This window comes from Centruroides vittatus, unplaced genomic scaffold (assembly GCF_030686945.1).
Source record: "Centruroides vittatus isolate TY-2023 unplaced genomic scaffold, ASM3068694v2 contig_975, whole genome shotgun sequence".
NCBI classification, from domain to species: domain Eukaryota; kingdom Metazoa; phylum Arthropoda; class Arachnida; order Scorpiones; family Buthidae; genus Centruroides; species Centruroides vittatus.
The window spans coordinates 1,563,217-1,587,808 of NW_027122648.1; the positions used below are offsets into that span (position 1 = coordinate 1,563,217).

Below are 24,592 nucleotides of genomic sequence, written 5' to 3' on the forward strand. Positions count from 1 at the left end.
AAAACATCAGATAAATTGAGAAACTGTTTGTTCTTTGTATTTGCATATATTTTAAATATTTTGTAAAAAATTTATACTTGAATAATTTTTTAATATAAATTATTATAATAAAATGTAATATTTACAATCAAAAATTAATTTTTTTACATATAAGTTTATAGTAAGTAAATCAATAGTTTTTAATAATTATTTTCAGTTATTGGTAAATATGTGTAATTTAATCAACTGATTCTAATTAATACATTTAATATTAGAATAGACTCAAGTGAATTGAAAAGAATATTAATGTATAATTGAAACAATACAAGAAATGGAATTATTAATAGAATATTTACTTCTTTTAAGACCAGACATTAATTATAAATTTTATTTATATATGCATGATGCATGTAAAGTATTAGCATTGAGAATAATTTAGAATTTTTGCTGACATTTTAATTTATTGTAGATAATTTATGTCATGTTAACAATAGCCTCTTATTGAATAGCTGCCAAATGTATTATTGTCAGATGCATGTTTAGCTTTGACTTTGAAATACAGATATGATGTTTATGATTTACTGTTATAAAAAAAGACAGAACTAAACAATTAAAGGTCATGTAAACTTGTTGTACTAATTGAATATAATTTCTTATTCATAGTCTTAGTCTTATAACTGATATTGTGAACTAACATGGCCATTTAAACAAAAACCATGATCCTGACAGAGAAGTATTTGATTTCAGATGGGCTTGTAAGTTTTATGAATCTGCAAAGTTGGATCTTTATCACATCATAACATATTGAATATTTGTTTAATCATTTAAATGACTTAGACACCTATCTTGTCTTTTAATGCTCTTGTTTTCAAAGTTGTTTGTAGATATCCAGTGATACTTGGAGGTATAGCAGATGGTACACAGACAAAAGCCATATAATAATGTACCATACATTTAAAATTATGTTTTACTAGAAATTTACTGTGTTTTATTTATTTGTCTAATCTAGATTAGATGAAAAAACTATCATTACAATAGTTTAAGAAATAATTTACAACATTTTAAATACATTTGAATTAAAATAATACAGTAAAATGTATTATTCTGATTGAAGTTTTACTACTGATTTAATTGTATGTCGTCAGGATTAATCCATTACATTTTCATTAGTTTTTTATATACTTAACTGGCTTATTGGCTGTCATACAGTGCTGCTCAGATAGCTTTAGAAGTGATACTTTCCAAAAAAGGTTTGAAAAATCTGTTATAATGTGACAGTTAATTTTATCATGAACTGGAGGTCTGTCTTCTTTTGTTTGGAGAATTGTAGAAATAATTCTCCAAACAAATGATGCTGTTTATCTTAACCAATATCATCTTCTCTTAACCAATTTTATTATCATTCTCAAGCATAAACTTCTAACTACTGGAAGCAAAGTAGAACATTCAGATGGTAAGCATATCCTGTAAATGGAAGCAGGGAATAATCCAAGTGAATGGCAATTAACAAGAAACTCCAGGATCAATGCCAGCATTCTCTCATTGGCAGACCATTAGACTCAAAAAGCAGCATGATAAGAAAATAGAACATTTAATTTTAATCATATTATTCAGTATGTTATCAAAAGGTATGAATTTGAATTTCAGTCAGAACTAAAGATATTTTCTACTGATCTTTGTTTCATTTTTAAGTGAATGCATAGTTCATAATGCATATAATAAATTTTACAATTTGGTTTTCAACATTGATTTATAAGAAAAAGAAATAAAATTCAAATTGTTTTAATTTATTAACAATATCAATTTCTTACTAGATGAATTCAAGAACATAAAAGAGAATTTGTCAGTTTATAAAATAAATTCTAAAGCTGATCTGCTGTCTCCTGAACAAATGATCTCCATTTTATATATTTAGAATTTGACTTTTAAGTGAGAGAAATTTAAATAAAACTAATGTGTTGTACTGGATAAACATTTCTAGTAACTTATTTTTTTTTCTTAAATGAATTTTATAAATTTCCATTAAAGATGTTTTTAATGTTTCATTTTATTTCAGGATATAGATGTTTTAAGGCAGTTATGTTCCTGACGGGATTTATCTTTGGTTCTGTGGTTGTTTACCTAATATGTCTTGAAGAAGAACTGCTACCTACTGCCGGAAATGCAGGGGTTGCTGTTGGTGCTGGAGTATTGTTTGGTCTAATTACTATGTTAGTACAGTATGTAGGGCTGTTTATGACTGGATTTCATATGGGACTTTTTGCTGGTGTAGCAATTCTAATGATTATGCATATCTGGTACACTCCAACAACAGTATGGATTACAGTGATTGTTCTTTTAGGAAGTGGATTAGTAGGAGCAGTTATCACACTCTTTTGGCAAAAAGGTAATTTTTATAATATGTTTGATTTTAATGAAACTATCAAAAAAGTTCTAAATTTAGAAACTTTAATATTCAATTGATATTCTGAATATGAATTAAAATAGAAATGAAATTTTATTTGCTATTTGCATTGATGTCATTTTTCTTTAAACTTATTTATGAACATTTGTCTAGGTGAATAGTTCTCAACCAGTACCACAAATTTTCAAAAAAAATCATTTAAAAACATTAATTTTTTGTATATTTTTTTATATAAAAATCTACATATTTTTAATATTACATTTTATGATGAGACACTGACTTGTTGGTATCACTAGCTCAAAAAGGTTGAGAACCACTGTTCAGTTATTATAACAGTTTTCTATTCTATGTAAGATGAAATGTAAGTGACCAATTATCAATAGTTTTGGAATACAGTATTAATTTGATGTAACATTGAAAGCAATAATAACCTTCTACATCATCTTCGAAGCAATTAATCATAATTCAACATATTTAAATTTTGGATTTGAAAGTGTGAAAATTATTTAAAATATTGGAAAAGATGTTAACTAAGTTCATATTATACACTATACAATAAGAAATGCTTACTGGATCTATGTAACAAAATTAAATATATTCACACCTTTGACGTGTCCAGCATAACGTTTTCGATCCCTTTAAGAGATCTTCTTCAGTTAATGTTTACAAAGAAACGAACAAAAAATTTGAATTTAAAAAAGAACGAAGATTTCAAAAACTGATTATAGAATTAAACGTTATGCTGGACATGTCAAAGGTGTGAATATATTTAATATCATACACTATCAAATCATTTGAGATGATAACTTGATTTAGACCAATTATATAATATTTCTTCAAATAATATTTGAGATTAATCTTAATCAAATTAAGAATTAAAATTTCTGCTTATATTCATAAAGTCAAAAAACTTTATTATTGGGTTGTTTTTGGAGTTATTCCACCCCATCTATAGATCTGAATTTAAAAAATTAGATTCATAATAAAATTTCAAAGAACATAAAAATAACAAAGAATAAAGGAATGTTTTAGTAACTTTAAAGTTTAAACCTTTAAACCAGTTTCCATTATCAGAAGGAACAATAGCAAACTAGCTTGACTGCAAAATCAGCTGATGAAGGGCTTTTTGACTTTTCACATTATCTCAGAACTTTATGCTTTCCACACTTTCAAGAATGAAACAAACTATGAAGACACTTTTTTATTATTATTTTGGAGTGTTTCTGTGAATTTTAATTATATACTTAAATTAAGAAATGGTTCCATTAAAACAGTACTTTGAGTTTTTATAATTTTAGAATTTGGAGTTTTATTCGTTATTTGTTAAATAAAATCTTTATTACAGAAAATGCTATGCATACAGAACAATTACAGAAAAACTAAACAAAAAATATTGCTGTATAATTTTATGCAATGACAGTATCCTGTTTGTAAAATAGTAAATAGTTTGGTTTACAATTATGGAGAAACTCTCTTTTAATTTAAATTCTCCACTATGTTCTAAACAAGGGAACAAGAATTGTCATATATCACCTTTATGCCAAAGACAATAGGACAACTCTAAACAAAAGAATGCATTTTGTATAGATCACTGACAATGAGAAGCTAATGCTTCTCAAAAATGTGTTGGCATAATGAGTTGGCTCTAAAACTAGAAATTTGTGTGGTGTGAAGGCAGTTCTCTGTTATATTTTATTTGATTTTCTTATGCCGTATCTGGAAAAGTGTTCATTGACAATTGATTAAAGGAAATATATTGAAATAAAATTATTCTTTAAGTAGTTAATTACATGTGAATTTCTTGTTAAAAAAATTCATTTAAGTTAATTGCTGAATAATTCATCCTACTTAAGTTATTGATTAATTAATTGAGTGAATGGAATTTGTTTGTTGAGTAAGTAACTGTTGAATGATTTATCTTGTATGTTTTGGTTATCAAGTATTGCTTAAAAAATAATTTTCAAGTAATAATTTTGTTATAATTAAAGTGTAGTTTAGTTCTGATTTGTCTATGCAATAATTTTCAAGGTTTATTGTTGAGCATTACTCATATTTTTGCAAGAAATGGTCATATAAATTCCTAAAATTTAATATTTTTTATATAGATTGTATGTTCTATAATTGTTTAAAATGTATAGAGCAATAAATGAAATTATTCCAGATTTTTATATTTATAATTTGCATCTTTATTTAATTAATTTATTTTTAAACATCAAATCTGGTGATGTCTCAAAGACAATATATGACACCTGCACTGCAACAATACCAATAACCAGACAGATAAAAACATGTGAAACAATAAATATTATTTAGAATAAATCATTTTTTTTTACAGATAGCTTTAAATTTGGAGAAATCAAGGAATATTTTATCTTTGGTTTTAGTAGCAGTTTGATCTTGTGTTTATAAAACTATATTTGAGTGACCAACTCATTCACTCACTGTTATGAAATGTTTGAATAGAAGCAGACTTCTTATAAAAACATTTTTTCTTGTCTTAAATTTAATGAAAAATTACAGTATTATTATTATTTACAATTATTTAACCTATTTATATACAAAACTAATATTATTGAATATTTATTGAAATTTATAATAATTCTTTACATAAAGATATGTTGTGAATATGAAATGGTGGGGTTGGACTGTCAAAACAGGTCAGTGACAGAAACTTAGTATGTTATACAATGCTCCATTAAGTTTGTAAAAAAAATTATGCTACAGGTAATCCTTGATTAATGCATTTTCATTTTAATACTGTTCCTTAATTATGAACTATTTTCATACTGTATACCATATTTTTGGTATGATGCCATTTTGAAAGTTACTGCAAGGTGTTACATAGTGAATTTGCTTAGTGCAGTTTTTCTTAACATGTTTTTTTAGAGGAATGTATTTACCATATTAACTGAGCACTGTTTATTTGTATGAACAATTTTGAAAGATTAATATAAATAAGAGAAAATTTCTTAATGGATTATAGAAAAGTTATGCAAAATTTTCTGAAAACTGATATGACAAAAACTACTATTTTTTATTTCTAAATATTTGATTAAATAGTTTATTAAAAGAGAACCCAAATATTAGCAATGTTTTGAAACCATAGTAGAAACATGATTATATAAAGTACATTATCTGAAACTCTGAATTATCTGAACAGTTTTCAAGAAAAAACTAGCATTGTATATATCACAAAATAATAATACATAGAGACCAAACACTACTAAGTCATCTGTCAATTGTAGTGCTGCAAAACTAAGTCATACATATATGTAACATTGCATAAGATTTAGAGTAAATTGATATCCTTTCAAATACATGAACTATAAATACTGCAGTTTTTATAGTTCGTGAAACTTTAAGTGCACAGTTCTTAATGTACATAAGACTCAAAAACAAGTTTCTGGATTATCTGAAATTTCATTTGTCTGAATTCTGTCAAGTTCAAATAATGAAGTTTTTACTATTTTGGGTATTAAGAACAACAAATTTAATTGTTTGAATATTACAGAAATGCTAATAATTAATTTTTTTGTATTTATAAATTTTTTTGACAATGTCAAGAAGAAAATGCTATATAGATAACTATATTCAAGATAGTTTGTTCTCTCTATTCTTTCAAATTTAACTGTGTAGACAATTTATGAAGTATTATATTGTAGCAAATTTCCTTTATCCTTGAAAAAAATCAAACAACACAATTGAATTAAATGTTTTCGTTTTGAATTGGTTTAAAATTACTTTTCAAGCAATTTACAATTTTTTCTCCCAGCATTTCAAATATTAAAATATTTTCAAGGTATTTCCTTTGTTTGTGATTGGAGCACAAATACAACTGCTCATTTTATAATGAAAAATGCACATATTCTTTTAATTTGCATTATCTAAAATATTAACAGAAATGTCTGCAAAATACAAATTTAGAAATAATAAAATAAACTTGGCATTTAACTAACATAATTAATCTCAAAAACATAAAAACCTAGTTTCAAATTTGACAAATATATATCTTATTGGATTTAATCAATATAGTTTTTATTACTTTGATCAAAACTTAAATAAAAATTTATTTTTAGCAGTGGCATGCAATGACATTTAATGAAAGGGAAGCTGTGCTGGCCCTGGATAGAATCATTGGAAGCATTATATGATATTTTGGTGTGTAGCATCGACGAGCTAAACCGTGTGAGGTTGGTGCTCTGTAAAGCAAATGCGTATAATCTGGCTGCTTTACACCATTCAAATATTTTCGCCATGGAAGCTGTCCCGTATTCGACAATACAGTGCTTCCATTGGGAATATGCATATACGAATTTATGTTCAAATATACAATACCATTCTTATCATTTCTTCACATTTATAGAAATTTGTAATAAAATACATAAAGAGATTATAATACAATATTAATTTTGAATTAATTCAAAGTATGTTAAAATATGAAAATAATCGCACACTATGTACTCTCTAAAATATAAATACAGCTTCCATGGATGGCATACCACTGCTTTTTAACCACTTAAATGTTAATGTACTGTAAAAGTTATTTAAGATATAGATTTATGTATATCATGGCATATCAGCAATATCTTTTTTTTTATAAAATGATTACAAATTATTTTAATAATTATTCTTAGAAAAGTTTTAATTACTACTGAGATGTTAAATATATAAAAACATAGAATTAAATACAAAGAAGTATAGATTAAATTATTATGCTGCTGGTTACAGTGAATAAAAGATTGAAAACCTGATATTGATGATATTCAACTCAATATCTTTTATGCATATTCTGTAGGAGCATGATTCATCCATGCTTCTAAATGAAATACAATATAAATGGAATGAAAGAAAATAAATTAAAACATTTTTTATCAAATGTGTTAATTAATTTATTGTTTTATTTTATTTATTGAAACAAAAAAAAAAAAAAAAAAGACTAGACCAAACACATTTTAATAAATCAATGATTTTGATCATTTTATGTAATCTTAATTTTATTTTTAGTCAAATTGTTTTATATAGATATAAATTATTGGATTTATGGGAGCATAATAATTATTGCTAGAAGTAATACAAAAGTACCATGCATTAGAATTTTGAAGGTTATATCTCAGTTTATTTGGAGTGCATTGACATGAGAACCAAATCAAAATAATAAGTGCTTTTTTATTTATTAAACAAATTTATAAATAATTACTTAAAATATTAAAAAAATATATAATTATTTTAAAAATAATTAACAATAATTTATCAAGTAAGAATTTCAATACAATTTAAATGAATAGATCCTAAATAAGGAAAAATTAATTTGATGAATGATTGAAAGCAAATCAAAGTTATTAATTTACTTTGTATACAATTTATATTCAATCAGTTATTTTGCATGCACTTTTTTCTATAATCAAAATGCTTAATAATTTGTTCTGTGTATCACTTATTCGATTGTGCAAACTTATAATTTATCTTAAATTAATATCTTTCTTTACATAATAACTCATAATAACTTTTTGAATAAACATTGTATTATTTATTTTAACAAATTTATGTTTATTCAAAAATTCAATTGACACCCTTCCTGATCAATTTATACATTTAAACCAAAAAAATAATTTTATATAGAGCAAGACAAATTATATGCAGTTTTATTATTCAAATTTTTATCTCATTGATTAAAAAATTGCTGAATGTTTTGCCTCTAAAAATTAGATCAAGGTTATTGATGACACTGATTATTACTGAATTTGATACTGTAGATTTAATAGAAAAGTATATGTTTAACTCTGAATTTGTTACATTTTTCTAAAACTTTTTCAATCAAAGAAAAATTTAAAACATCCTGTATGAAGAATGCAAATGTTTTTGTAAAAATAATGTTTGATTGATTTGAATACTTTATGTATTTTAGGAAAATTCCTTACAAATTTCAGTAATTTTAGGTATACCAAATACTGTTTGACAAATTTATATATAAAAAAAAGTGTTAAATATTTTATTTTCTAAGTTTGATTTAATTTTAATCAGGATAAACACTTTTACAACCTTGCATTTCGGCTTCATATCCAGATCCACAATATCTAAACTAGAACTGACAAAATGGAACATCAACTTGTATCATTTAACTAATTTTCAAGTGGGCAGTTAGTGCCAGAATAATGTAAAATATCCTTTCATTTATTGAATTTTTAATTGAGAAACAACTTTACTATTCAATTTGATGCGATGAATATTAATTAAATCAAGCAAGTTACATCTGCTATAAAATATTTTAGTTTTTTAAAGAGGAAACAGTTAAGTTTACTCAATTATCATTTTTTTAATTTATTAATTTTTTATTCAATCTCCTGTTAATATTAATTGCTTTTCTTTAAATTAAAAATAATGCTAATTATGGTAAGTTAAAATTTTTAAATATATTACTAAGTAATAAATTAAACAGATACAAAAGTAATTTATAGATTAAATATTGATTGTCATCATCATCTTTGAGAAATGCTCATAAAGTAAAAATTTAATATAAATTTTATAAAGCTGATAGATAAATTAATGGTCACTGACAATGTTTTAAGTATTAGTAATTTATAAAATTTATTATTCAAAAATTTTTTGTGTTTAATCAGATAAAGAATTTAGGAAAAAGTATGTTTTATGAAAAACTATTAATTAATGCTTTTCTCTCTTTGCTTATCAAAACTGAAGAATAAATTACAAATTATGCAACTTTGTTTATATAGATTGATGGTATTTTTGTGTTAGTTAAAATTTCTTGGATGCTGTTTTATCACTAAATCAATTGTAGAGAATAATGTTTCATGTGATAACTTTTTTAGAAAATAGTTGTAATGTGTTACTTAACAGAAAGTGTATGAATTGTATGATGATATCTAAGAATATATATATATACATGAGGTAAGTTGGGGAAGATGCCACTAAACTTGTAACTTGTTCATCAGCTGATAGAGGTCAGTGAAACTTATTTGCAGTTATTGCCATCTATATATGCAGTGTAAAACATAAGTTTCTTTTGATTTATCACCAGTCATCCGAGGTTCTGCAAATTTATGTTTATTGTTGCTTGTGAAGTGACATTTTATAATATCTCTCTTCCCAACAGTAAAGACCGTTGATCCTGTGTTGATGTAAACCAATATTTTAACATATTTTAGGGAACTACTTAACTGGGCTAACAAAGAGTGGGTAGGAGTGTGTTTCCAAAGAGCAAGTTTGGGGAGTAGACAGTGCTAGCATCTTTTTCTGATGATTTGAGTAAGATACTAGTTTAAGGAAAACACTTTTTCTGCAGTTAATAATGTTTTAAATTTTAAAATATTGCTTGTTTATAGTTTCATGAAGGCATTTATGTTGTTTTTGTGTTTCTTGAAGTTTATGAAAATGTAATAAATGTAATGCCAGAATGTTTAATAAAGCACTGTAAAATATTATACAGTAATGTCATGAAGTTGGTAGCCTTGGCATTAATTAATGTATGTCATGTAATACTATAAAAGTATTCTTTATTGTTGACTACTTCACATCCATACAACTGGCATCTTCCCCTGTACCATTTGCATCTTATCCATATGTCTAGGTAAGATGCCAGTGGGTGAAGTGGTTTGTAGAGTGTAGATTCTACAAACCTCTTCTGACATCCAACAAAACTCAATCTCCCCAAAATCTTTATCACTTTATGAATAATAAACTGTATAAAATTTAATGAAATAAAATGGACATCCATTGAAGTTCAACCCCCCTTGTCTGATTTTGCCCAACTTGTCATAAAGTCTTTCCTCCCTTCTAGTATGGATGTCACTTGTGGATAGCCCCTTAGAGGTCTTTCTGAATTCATAGCTATTGTCCATCCCCTTGAAAATGCAAAATGAAGCATTCAAAATTCCAGATTTTAAATTTCAGTTTAATGAAATGTGATCTCAAAACTGCTTTGACTTAGAAACAGAATGCATTTAGTCTGAGAGTTAAGTTGGAACCAAAATCAAATTCAAGTTAAGTTCAACTTATTCAATAGTATAAATGAAGATAAAATACAACAATTTATTTTATATAATTTTAAGGAACATTATATTATTTGAATTATCAATTTTATATCAAGACAATTAATATTACAATGAATTTTTATTTTCAGGATGTACAATTCTAGGGACCAGTATCTATGGTGGTGCTATTATTGCATCAACAGCAGATTACTTCATTGAGAAGTTCATAATAGTTCATTGGGTGTGGGACAAAATAAGATTAGCTTCTTCCTTAACTCCATGCTGGTTTTCATGGCTTATATTAGGAGTGTGGCCTTTTATGGTCATATTAGGCACTTTCACCCAATGGCGCATTACTGGTCAAGGTGTCCATCATCAAGAATGTAAGTATATGCAAAATATATATTTAAATTTATTTTATATAAATTAAAGTGTATGTAAGAAAATATACATCATCATATTTAATCCCAAACTTTACAGAGAATTTGCAATGAAAAATACAAGTACAGTGGTACCTTGACTTACAAGTTCCATCATGAAACAAATTAAACTCATAACTCAAATTACTCTTACTTGAAATGAATTGAAATGCCAATAATCCATTTTGGACACCACAATTTTTTTATTACATGTTTTAAAGTAAGAAAAATGTACTTAAAAGTAACGAATATTGTATAAAAACACAATAGAATGTAATGCAATAAACTGGTTTCGCAGATGTTGCAGCATTCACTGCATAGATAAAGAAAGAAAAGATGGAAAATTTGAGAAATGAGAGACAGTGGCGCTGCACACAACATGGAAGTGAATTAATGCCTATGTCACTCGATCGTGTGTTTTTCTATAAGCTAGCCTGTCAGACATTGGAAGAGTAACAAAAATGACGAAATTACAGCAGTTTTCCATCTTTTTCTTAATCTGTTGTTTGCTGTGGCATTTTCTGCACCAATTAGCAGTGGGGTATCTGAAGCTGGCTTGTAACCCAAATTTTAGTTTTCAACTCAAAGCAAAAAATTGGCCAAGAGACTCTTATCTTGAAAAACTTTAAGTTGCGACACTCATAAGTCAAGTTACCACTGTATATATTAATCTTTGACATTCATTAATTTAAAACAGAAAATTTTGTTTAGATATTGAGACACAGTATTAACAATTCCACATATTTTTCTCAAGGACACATGAATGAGAATGAGCAAATTCATTTTTTATCTTATTGTACCTAAAACAATTTTGAAAGTATCATCATCTTACATTACTCTAACATGAATTTTTTGTTTTTGTTTTTTTCTTTTTGTTTATTGACAACTCGGAGAACATGGAACATTTCTAAAACAAATCCTCATAGTCATTGAGACATGTATTCCTTTCTGAAAGAATTCTTTTGATTGTCTTTAGAACCATTCTTAAATAGTGTCTGTAAAAGGATGTTCACATCTTTTCAGCTAGATAGGTCTTTTTACTTACTGTATTTCTGGAAAGAAGTGAAAATAATATGACTAGTAAATATATTGTATTTACTGATTGCATGATAGAACAACTGATGATATAAAAATGGAAACAAATATTCAAGTACAGTAAAATTATGTGATAAGGAATTTTAACATTTTCAAGTGCATTTTGAGTTACATACAGCTCTTAAGATGTTAAAAAGCAGAGAGAATGGATTACCATTAACAATTCACTGAGTGATTTTATTCTTCAGATAAGGGAGGGTGATGCAGCAATCCCAAGAGTAAGCTTAAGAGAGCACCCAGCTATATTTGATAAGGTTTCTCATAAAATTAATGTATACTGCAAAAAATTATGGTATTTACAAATGTCACTTTTCATACTTTACTTTTTAGATAATTTTGCTGAATATTTGCATGAGAACTACTTTAGAGAATTACATAAAAGAAAACTTTTAAAATTTAGAATAATTTCTTATGGGCATTGAAATAATGCAAATTAATTATGCAAGAGAAAGATTTATACAAGAAAGTTTAAGGAAAAATTAAATATGAGTGAGTTGAAGTGCTTCCAGTTGTTTTTTTTTGTAAATAACCTTTTTAAGTATTCTGTTTACCAATTTGCATAAACAAGATAATATTCGATACTTCTGAAAAAACTCAAAATTAATTATAAAATAATAATGGAGGAAAGAATTATTCATAAAACCTTAGGATCTAAAATTTTCAATTTGTAGATTTTTGAAATTAAATACTAGTCTTTCTAAAATTAAAGTTTTGTTTGTTATTTACAATTACAATTTTTTGTATTTCTGTTGTCGGTAACATTGGATATTTCTTGCTACTTTTCCTTACAGCTTTGATGGTAGAATTAAATCAAGAAATATTCAGTGTTGAACAACGTTGAAATTGTTGTTTTATGTTTACTCATAAATGATGTAAAAATATTACTAGCCACTATAGTAACAATATTCATATACACTCAAACCTGTTTTTGTGCGATTTTTTATTTGTGCAATTTTTTTTGTGCGGTATACCAATTTGATTGAAATTCATATACCGCACAAAAAAAGACACACTCGAACCTGTTTTTGTGCAATCATTATAAATTAAAATTACTGAAAATTACTAGTTTTTTTTCAAATAATAACTACTACTATTTTAAATTGCATATTTTGTCTGTAGTTACTGATACTAACTATTTGAGTGCAAATATTATTTTCTTTACATATTAATAAAGTTGTTATCAAACAGGTATAACAGCTAAGTATTTGAGTATTTATAAAAACTTGATGTTTAAAGCAAACTACACTTGAAATGGCAGCTGATATCTTAATAACAAGTGTTACTTTCTGTATACCAGTAATAAAAAATATATAAGTAGGTGTATTTTATTTATTTAAGTCATTTTCTGTTATAGTTTGTTTTCTATTTATTTAATGAACAACGTAACTAAAATATATTTTGCATCTATTTTGATATTGATAAGTTTTCAGAAATTGTTGAATAGTAGACATGGCTGCTGTTTGAGGATGGTTATACTGTAATTCCAAGCAAAAATAAGATGCAATTACTATTTGAATAGAACTAGTAAATAATCAAAATTAGAAACTTTCATCATTTAAATTCTGATTAATCAGTAAATAATTTCTATTGATTTCATTCTAGTGGGACCCTCCAGAAAGTCTCGGCAAGTTAACTTACAGAGGATAAGACAAGAAGAATCTCGTGCTGAACAGCGACAGAGGAAATATCGATATCTCTATCAAGTGCGGACAGCCCACGGAGATGTCATATCACAAGTAAGTGAAGTATAACAAATTATAATTGAATTTATAACAAAATTATAACACATTACAGGTATCAAAGTTATAACTTTCTGGAATAGTTTAAAATACAATTTCCATTGATTTTTAAAATTAATAGAAAAAAGTAGACACAATATTTTTAATAACACACTTTTCTCACAGTTCATGAAACATTGAAAGTTCATATAAACCACTATTATACTATACTCACAACATTGATGTGGTTGCAAACATAGTACAGTATACATAACTTGCAGTATTCATGAGTAATTATACTTGATGCTTGATGGCAGCAAAATTATAGAATCGACTCTGATTTCATCTGCAGAGAGAAATTTAATTGATGAACAAGATAAAGTTTTCCATAGCTGATGGAATTAAAAATTATAATATATGTTAGTATTTAGTGTGATAACTAAGCATAATAATTTGAAAAAACATAAAAACTAAACATTGAAAGCTTGCAATTATTTTATATGATTTACTACATTGTTTTAAAAACTTCTTTAAACAAAGAAATAATTAAATGTTTTTAAAGTAAAAAAAGAATCCAAAGTATATGATCTATTTTATGAAGATTTAAACTTTATATATATAGAAAAAATCCTTTTGGCTTTTTTTCTCCTTTAAAAGATTAATCTAGCAAAGCAAAACTTTATATATTATCTATGTTTAATTGAAAATTTTTCTTATTTTATTTTACACAATTAGCAACTTTCTCCAGTTAACATTGCAATATTAATTTAGTATACTACATCATAGTTGATGTTACGTAAAACTAATGATAAAACAAATAAAAAATAATAAGTTTCTTAATAAATTGTTTACAGTAAGTTTAATAATATAATCTAATGACAAAATAATTCTAGAATATCTTGTGACATTCTGCAGCTGCTAAAACAGTAGTGTATCTGGCATTCAATGTTTTTATGAATAAGATTGTAAGTAGATCTTGAAACATTACAATCATATTGATGCTACTAATTTTTATTATAAAAAATAATGCAATATCAAATTTAATCAGAATATTGTTGACACTAAACAGAACCTTTCCTTGAACAATGATGCACAAAGGAATAATCTTACTATTATTTAATATTAATGATTAATTTTATACCTTATTTTTACAGATTGACTGGCATGCTGGTTTCTCTGGGGGGAGACTATGAAATCAGATATTTCCATATGGTAAAAACCAGCATGCCGGTATGCCACTTTAAGTGAAGCTATACATCTCTCACTAGAGGAGACATTAAAAAAACGAATGAGTTTTTATTCTAAAACTATGAAACTGTCAGCATTACATCGAAAACTATGATTATAAGTTTAATTTCTTTGTTTTTTCTTCTTTCTAATGATGTAAAATACTCGTGGAATTCTGAAAGTGCTTTTTTCATGTGTATTTTATTGCTATTTGATTCAAAAATGCAAACATAAACATTAAATTTAAGAAACTCCCTGTAAATTATCTCAGCTTGCAGGATTAACATGGGCTTTGTGTGAAATTTGAGAGGATGGTGTTATTTTTAAGGTTGGTAGATGGTATAGCCCACACTGCCTAACTACTATGACTACTACTACTATTTTTAATGTCAATAAGTCATTAATTGTTTTATTGTCTTTAAAATCAGAAAAAGAGTTTTCGTTTACATGTTATTTTATTGTACTAGGAAGAAGGTTTTCTGTAATATTTTATTAGATTGATTAATTTTATAATTTAGTCACAGATTAACTGGCATGCCGATAACCCCGGGATTTCCGGTATGCTGGTCTTCTCCATTTGTGTGTGCATGCCAGTCAATCTGTGCAAAATATGCACAAATATGGTTAAATTAAGTTTATTTCAAAACTCTATGTAAAATATAATAATATAAGAAATACTACAATGCAAAAATTCCCTCAACAAAACTATTTCTATTATAGATGAAATTTAAAATTTCAATATTAATGACAAGTCTTTCAAAAATTATAGTGCAGAGCAATGGTTCTCAAACTTTTTTGATTCTAGCGCCCTTGCTAAATGCAGATTTTCCCAAGGTGCCCTATGTCAAATTCTAACATAAAAATTTTATAACATTTCGTGGCACTCCTGTGAGGAAGCTGCGGCACCTAGAGTGCCGCGGCACACACTTTGGGAACTGCTGGTGTAGAGAAAAATGGCCACTGATCATGGATTAAAGAAAACATTTTGAAACTATATTTTATACAACAGAGTAAAAAAAATATATAATTTTTTAATATTAAACTTAGTTAATTCACATATATTGAAATTTATGACACTACAGATTCATATATTCATAGTACAGATGACTCTAAATGAAATGATTTTTTTTTTTTTGGGTTTATAGATTCAGCTTGCAATCAGTAGTAATAATAAGATTAAATTTATAGTTTAATAGTATGTATGAAGATTTTTGTATTTTTATATAAATTAAATTAATGTTATGCTTTTTATTCAGTTTTAAAACTTTGGACCCATTTGACTTATAAAACCATTTCTTAAATTTTAAGGGTGTTTATAATTAAATAATTACTCATATAAAACATTTGTCAACATGATTCTTTGAATTCTTAAAAATAAAAATTTTATGTATGGAGTCATACTACTGAATCAAACATTGATCTTTTAACTCTAGAATACTAAGCATTCATAAAATTTATGAACATATTTTAAAATAATTGAGTATTGCAACTATGTAAATTTACAGGCAGATGTCATTATGTATATTCTCTTCTATGGTGCTGATGAACTGCTTAATCAGTCTATTGTGACAATTTATTGTATACATTTTACTATAAAATTGCTAGAAGGCCTCTTACTGATAAAGAACTGAACAAAGAAAATAATTTATGATGAAACTTCACAAACAGCTGATTAGATCTTGGCTACAGAGGCAACAGTATAAAGTTCCAACTTTATGTGAGAATTCAACATACAAGAACCATCATAAGGATCTAATTTTTCAAAAAAAATTACCTGTTACATTCTTTTATTGCAATCACTGCAAATGAGCATTCTGCACAGAGCATCATGAATTTTTGTATCTAACTTATGAAAATGAAAAATAGTTAGAAGCAACTTAATGTTCATCAGAAACCATCATAACACTGTAGAATGTACAGTACAGTATATTACAAGTTGTTGAAAGTAAAAATATATTACATTTTTTAAAGTAAAAACTTTAACAAATAAAAAAGTACTGTTGTCTATTAACCAGAACGTGATTTAAACCTAGGGTCCAGATCTGACAGACCTGTAAATCAATTTGTAATCTTATAATATTATTATTATCAACCCATCTCGATTATAATAAAGTATTTAGGATTCCAACAAGTAAAACTAACAGAGCATACACAAATAAAGCAAAGATTAATTAAAAAATACCAAAGTAGGTTAAATGCTATTCTCAGAACACAGTTAAATGCAAAACACACAGTCAAAGCAATAAACACATATGTCATCCCAGTACTCACATATTCTTTTGGAGTTATACATTGGCCTCACACAGATCTTGAGCAACTCCAAAGGAAAACAAGAACAACACTCACTAAGCATAAACATCATCCTAAATCCGCCACAGAAAGATTAACCCTTCCATGTAAAGATGGTGGACGCGATCTGATTGACATAGTTAACCTTCACTACAAACAAATATAGTCACTGGGAGTTTTTCTATAAAAAACAAGAAACATCACAGTTACATAAAGCAGTAACTCTAAAAGACTTAAATAACACACCATTAAACTTTTACACTCACATCATACAGACACGGCACAACATATAAAAAGCATAGACATCATTAAGCAATTGTGGGCATCCCTACAACCTGGTCCAGAATTTTGTTGACAAAACTGTGTCAAACAGCTGGTTAGCTCAGGGATGTATCTTTGGGGAGATGAAGGATTCATGATTGCCATACAGGATCAGGTCATAAATACTAAAAACTACAGAAAGCACATACTCAAAGATACAACACTCACAAATGACACATGCAGAAAATGTCACATCATGCCAGAAACTATACAACACATCACCTCTGGTTGCAAGCTCTTGGCACAGACAGATTATTTACACAGACATAATCAAGTAGCAAATATAATACACCAAGAACTTGCAAAGAAACACAAATTATTAGACATCCATGAACCATACTATAAGTACATTCCACAGACAGTATTGGAAAACAACACGCACAAAATGTACTACAACAGAACCATAATCACAGATAAAACAATTTACCACAACAGACCAGACATCACACTCATTGACAAACATAATAAAATCAGATACATTATAGACATATCCATTCCAAACACTCACAATATACAAAACGCATGCACTGAAAAAATTAGCAAGTACACAGAACTTGCCCAGGAAATAAGGCATCTGTGGAGGATGGATAGGGTGCTTATTGTACCTGTTGTTCTCTCCTCTACAGGTGTCATACCACACACACTACACAAAAGCCTGGGCACATTACAATTGTATAGAAATATATACATCACACTGCAGAAGGCCACTATTGAATACGTGCCATATTGTTAGGAAATTCTTGAATACAGACAACTGATACACTTACTTAATTTTAGTTTTGTTTTGGTTGCTATGCCTTGACTTTGGTCCGGCATAGTACACAGCCACCAGTGTTAACCGAGTATAACCCACTAAATCCAACATAATAATAATAAGTGCAGATCCCAAACGGTTAGGAGTTGAAATTTGGAACACAGGGTACACCATGCAAATGCACACTAAGAAGAAATTTTTCGAGATTCCCCTCAGCAGGAGAGAAGAAGAGGGTTAAAGATTACCCTGAAGAACTCGGCTTCTACTATACTATTTTAGATGCAGTTTTTTTGTGTTTTTGTAGGAAATCAAACATATTTTTAGACCAATTTAAAAATTCTCTAATTAGTCTCAGAATAATGGGACCTAATTCTTGCACCCGGTGAAAACAAGTAAGATTAGCTATAATCTAATAATCTTAATCTTAATCTTTGCTATCGTTACTTTTTGCCCAAACAATGCCAGGCTCATCTGCTACTTCACATATAAATAACACAATGTTAATTGTAGATTGAACAGTACTGTACCATTTGCAGCTTCTTCAAGAAGTCTGGTGGTAAATATAAATAACTAAATATCAAACTCAGCATTTTTAAACACTTAATGAAATATCAAACACCTTCTATTGCTGAGAAATGTTTATTTAACAAAACACTAACGTTTTCAGCCTAATAGAATAGACCATCTTCAAGTGTAATTGAATTTGAACGTATTTTAAAATGTTCGGATGTTCCATTGTTAGAATGTTAAATTGTAAAATACGTTCAAACAATGGAACATCTGAACATTTTAAAATATGTTCAAATTCAATTACACCTGAAGATGGCTATTCTATTAGGCTGAAAATGTTAGTGCTTCGTTAAATAAACATTTTTCAGTGATAGAAAGTGTTTGATGTTTCATTAAGTGGTAAATACAAAATTATTGATTCTCTTCTTGGAGGTCCCTGAATCAGGAATTTTCTTCACTTTTTTAATAGTAGGGCTGGATTACTTAGGATACTATTAAAAAATTAGATAAAACAATTAAACAAGCATGGAATTGCAAAGCTACTTTTATAAAAGTTAACACAATGTTTTTATCAAAACTTTTATGTAATCAAGTATTTCAGCAGCTAGTAACAGGTTATATGATATGTATAACCTAAAAGACTAATTTTGACTTGAAATTTTCCAATACTATGATTCAGTCAGTGCATTACAAATTTTTAACATTTAAAAATCTTTATGAATCAACTGGCTTATTAATAAAACACACAAAGTATATTATTTTATGATATTAAACATTTTTTAAATATCTTCTATAGATTTTATTCTACACATTTCTATTTAAACGAATGTTTACATTAAATGCTGAAAAGATAAATAAATTTTATCATTGGTTACAAAATTTTACTATTTGATTAAATTTACTAACATAATAATTCTCAGATTATAATTATTTTATTTTCATTTTCAGAGTTTATATCCAAAGTCTCCAGAAAAAAGTATGCCCTCCTCCCGACGATCCCTTCCCTTCAGATCTGACGCATCTTACAGTTCTAAATCCCTCGGAAAGCACAGCCACCACCATGAGTCAAGTTGCATAGCAACAACGTTTTCCTAGAGAATCTATTTACATTGAAGAAATTTCACAACTGCCATTTGGAATTTTCAGTGATAAAGAACTGTTGATGTTTATCTGCAGAGAACAGGTGCTAGCAGTATGAAGTGACCTTTAACCAAAGCGAGGATTATTTGACTTCAGAACCTATTACAAAGAAAACCACAACCATTTTAGAGCAAAGGAAGATACTGCTGGTGCTATATACTGGGTGCTGTGTATGAATCTGCAGTATTGTTAGATGATCAATAGCATTATTCGATAATGCTTCACAAAGTGAAGATGATTTTGTCTCGATTCTAATTACAATTTTTGATTGTCTTTTTGGCAACGTTTATCGTTTGAAACTGTTAGTATTCAAAAACAATTTGGATAAGTATTTTAAATTCTACAAACAAATTTTTCATGTTTATGTAATTGGTTTTTAAAAATTGATTCATTTTATTGAAGTTATACAGAACTTATTTCAACAATTACTAATCATCATAGACATTTTTTGGTAAATAATTCTTGTTTCTTCATTATCCATCCAGGTAATTTGATGCATACTGCATCTTATACAGGTATCTACAAAAAAATTATATTAGTGCCAAACTTACTGGTTTGGCGCTGATATGTAATTTGTGTTGAAATGTACAGCATGTGATGTGACAAGTCCAGAATATTGCAACTGTTAAATGTTAACTTTTTACATTCCCATAAAAAAAAAAAAGAAGAATGTTATTTCCTAGCTTCTGTCTGTGATGTCAAAGCAATTGATATTTAATTTTGAGCAGATGGCAGCTAGCACTTTTCAAGATTCATAGCATGATACTTGCAGAAGTCTAAAAAAACCAACAAAGATAAAAATATTTGCCCAACACTGCCTCAACTCAATATACATCTAGTAGGTTGGAGAATGTAGTCGTACACCATACATACATATCTCATAGAGTTGTAGTATTAGTTAATTTCGCAATAAAAATTCTCTCATCGGTATATTCCCGCAGATAAATGGAAAAAATCTTGTTTCAACTAAACGACCTCACTCGTTTTCCATTTATTGCTTTTTGCTCACTTTTTATCTGTAAGTTTTTCAATTCAGTTGTTGTATGTTGTTTTTCTTGATAATTACTTGAATATTTTAATTTTTTGTGATTAATAAATTATTTAGTCAACAATGGATCTGGTGATTTATTAAAAAAATTTTACCACAATACTATTTGCGATTTATAAATTTTTTTCAATTTTATACATCACAAATGGTAATGTTGACACAGCAAATCTCAGAATCAATGTTAACCTAAGTAATGGTCATTATTTATTAATTTGCTGTAGCTGAATAAGAAAATGGCATTTGGCTTCCTCCATCATGGGCAATTTTTGTGCAACATTTGCCATGATTTTTTTTTTTTTTTTTATATATATATTTCAAGAGCATAGCACATGTTAACAAGCTATCTGATATCAAGGTGAAGGAAGGTGTATTTGTGGAATAATAAGAAAAAAAATAAATTAATAAAAAAAATGACCACTTCAAATCACAATATGATATTGAAAAGTAGGCATGGATCAGTTTTGTGGTTGCAGTTACATATTTTCTTGGTAAAGTACAACATTGAGAACAAAAAATATGGTCCAAATATCATTATATTGAATCCCAACTTAAAAGTTAAACCTTAAACTTCATTATTGGTATTCTCATTTGAAACATTTTTCTTTGAACTTTGAAACCATAAGAGCACAAATCATGAAACAGTGATATCAAGGAAGTTGGAGTAATCACATGCTACAGATTTCAGTTTTTTTCTTTTGATGGACCAGCAGTAGAGGTCAGTAAAAGAAAGCAATCTGATTATTATTTCACAATAAAATAACACATTTCTGAAGAATGATATGTGCAGTATGTAATTAGTGCAAAGTTTGTTCAAAGTTACCTTTTGCTCGAATGTTTGTTGACTTTGTTATTTGCATTTTTCACCGGATGCTCGCCCTCTGGCTCCAGATTTTGAATAGATTTTTCTTGCAGAAAGCCATTTAAAACAGGAAAACAGTCACTATTTCCTTGTTCCTCTTCTATTTTTCTTTTCCACAACAGCAACTTTTTAAACACTGCAATTTTATCAGCCAGTTGCAGTATATGCATTTCGTTTCCCTGCAGCAATTTATTAAGGTTATTTAATTTATCAAATATGTCGCAGAGGTATTGACTTCTTAATAAAACTGGCATATCTTTAAACTTTTCTGCGTCACGATGCGATTCTATCAATAAATGTGTGTACAACTCATTTTTTAATTTGTATACATGCGAGAGTACGTTATCTCTCGACAACCAACAAGAGTTACAGTAATAAAGATGTGTTCAGCACCCAAATCTTCACAAAGCTTTTTGGAAAAATCTTGCCTTCACGGGTCTTGTTTTTATAAAGTTTACCACTTTAATAAGTATATCCATCACAAGATTTAATTCAGGTGAAATATTTTTGTAGCCAGGGCCTCCCGATGTATGACGCAATGTATCCATTTTGGAGCCTTTGTTTTAATGAGAGCTGACATTGCGCGAGCTCTGCCCTGACATTGCGCAAGCTCCATCCGTGCACACATCGACACAGTTCTCCCATTGAATGTTATTTTCTTCCATGTATGAATCTATGATCGCAAACAAATCTCTAGCCTTCCCGGGACCCAGTGTCAGTCATTTTTTTGCAAAATAACAAATCCTCATATACATTTGTTTCTTCCATGTACTGCAGGTAACATATGAATTGAGCGTCATTATAAACTGTCTGCAGCTTCATCCAATTGAATGGCAAGTAAACCAGAAAGTTTTTCCACAGTTTGCTCATTAATGTCTTCAGCTATGTCATGAATGCGACGACTAATCCTATTGTTAGAAAGAGGAATATCTTTTATTTCTTTAGCCGCCGATTCTCCAATCATCGCTGATACCGTATCAATCGCTGCAGGTAAAATAAGATCTTCAGCAATCGTTTGTGATTTCTTGCATTTGGCAATACGGTGAGCGACCTTGTAAGAGGTGAGCAGTGCTTTGGAGGGAATAGAAGCTCTGGAAAACAAGGATGTTGACTGATGTTTCAGTTCTCGCAATTTTCTTGCAAAAAAATCTCGCAGTTTTCCTTGTAAATTACTGTGAGTTGTTTCTAAATGACGTTTCAATTTATTAGGAAACATACTTTCAGCTGTCAGCATCTTAAGACGAACAACACATTGGGGTAGTTCCACATTTCCTTTTCTAACGTAGGTAAATCCAAAATCTAAATATTTTCTGTACTGTTTTCGTTTTTCTACAGTTTCTTTTCTACTCTTTCTCGAGTCTTCAACACGTTTTCTATTTATTTGAATAAAGTTATCCATTTTACGATGCGTAAATTAAATACAACACACTTGAAATTAAAACACTGATTCATCAACACTTGTAATCGACAAAAACAAAAGACTGAACAATGAACAAACGAAAGAGTGGAGAAATGGAGGAGCAGGGTGATGAGACGCGCGCGCCGCGCACTCATTCGTTAGATCGCGTGCAGGCGATTGTGCGTGTCGTCTGGCGACTTTCCTAGGATAGCGCCGCGACGCCCTGGGGCGTTGCGGCGCACAGTTAGGGAAGCCCGGTGTTAGATATTAACATTTAACAGAACGTACTCAGCAAATAATTATTAGATTATCAAAACATACCTTATGTTGCCGAGATAATTTGTTTTCAATAAACTAATGTTTTCAGCCTATTCCATAGGCCATCCTTCTTCGGGTTAAACTAGAAGATTGGAACATCGGCGTTCCAAAAATAGAATACATAAATTTAAATACTGTACAAAAACTAATAACGGAAACTAAGAAAATAACAGAAAAATTACATATGTATATATATATAAAAGAAACAAAATCAGATATAATAATAAAAATAAACATCCAGTAATAATACCTTAAACATTGATAAATATACCTTAATAATTTCTATTAAACATTAGATATTAACTGGAATTCAGCAAATGTTCAAAAGTACAACATAATGCCGATATCGAGATTGTTCTAAATACAGAAAAGGATCGCTTGAAGCCAAGGAATAATTAATAAAACACCTTTCTTACCTCGGTATCGAATCGTGTCTGTAAAAATAGCGGCCGTTATTCCACACGTTGATTACAATGAAACACTAATACTGTATTTTTGATTCAAATTATTACAAATCGGGCAACGACATAATTATCTCAGTATTCAGTAATGATTCCGAAAAGTTAATTTATTTGAAATACTTGTTATGAAATCGATATACGAAACCTACGTTTCATCAATAGAATAAAATATAGGTTCCTATATTTTATTCTATTGTAATAATAGGTTCTACGTTTTATCAATAGAAAAGCACGTTTAAATTTAAAAAAAATGACGTGTTCGAGCCAAAACTTCTAACAAATCAGTTAAAAATTATCCTTATTTACAGAAAAAATATATATTTTATATTTTTTATTAAAAATTATCCTTATTCGACATTATGAAAAATTTGATTATTATTAACAGGAACATTTGTCAAATGTCAGAAAAATTTCAAACGACGTATGCATCTGATTTCGGATTTAATTTCAAAGTGGCGGCATAATTTTTGGATGATATTTTAATTATGTAAAAATCAATCAAAAGTTAATTATTTATTTTCACAAAAGCATTATTTATAGATGAGCTAAAATATTATACTGACTAGACTTGTAGCCATAGACCGTTAGATTGGAAAATTTCTTACCTACTGTGATCAAAAAGTACAGTGGAACCTCGTTTAACGTAATACCATAATCACATCA

At 28.1% G+C, this 24,592-nt stretch overlaps 1 protein-coding gene across 2 annotated transcripts in view; it reads left to right on the forward strand.

Annotated features, from left to right (window-relative positions):
- Positions 1-20,958, forward strand: part of LOC136985700 (transmembrane protein 198) — a 39,425-nt gene extending 18,467 nt beyond the window's left edge. Inside the window, exons 3-6 of one of the 2 annotated variants that reach the window (XM_067283031.1) lie at positions 2,036-2,365; positions 10,521-10,754; positions 13,488-13,625; positions 19,655-20,958. In XM_067283031.1, the coding sequence (XP_067139132.1) occupies positions 2,036-2,365; positions 10,521-10,754; positions 13,488-13,625; positions 19,655-19,782 (830 nt within the window). In that variant the 3' untranslated portion in view covers positions 19,783-20,958. Of the gene's footprint in view, positions 1-2,035; positions 2,366-10,520; positions 10,755-13,487; positions 13,652-19,654 lie in introns of those variants that run through there. The other variant, XM_067283030.1, reaches the window with a different exon arrangement.
- The last annotated feature ends 3,634 nt before the right edge of the window (positions 20,959-24,592 follow it).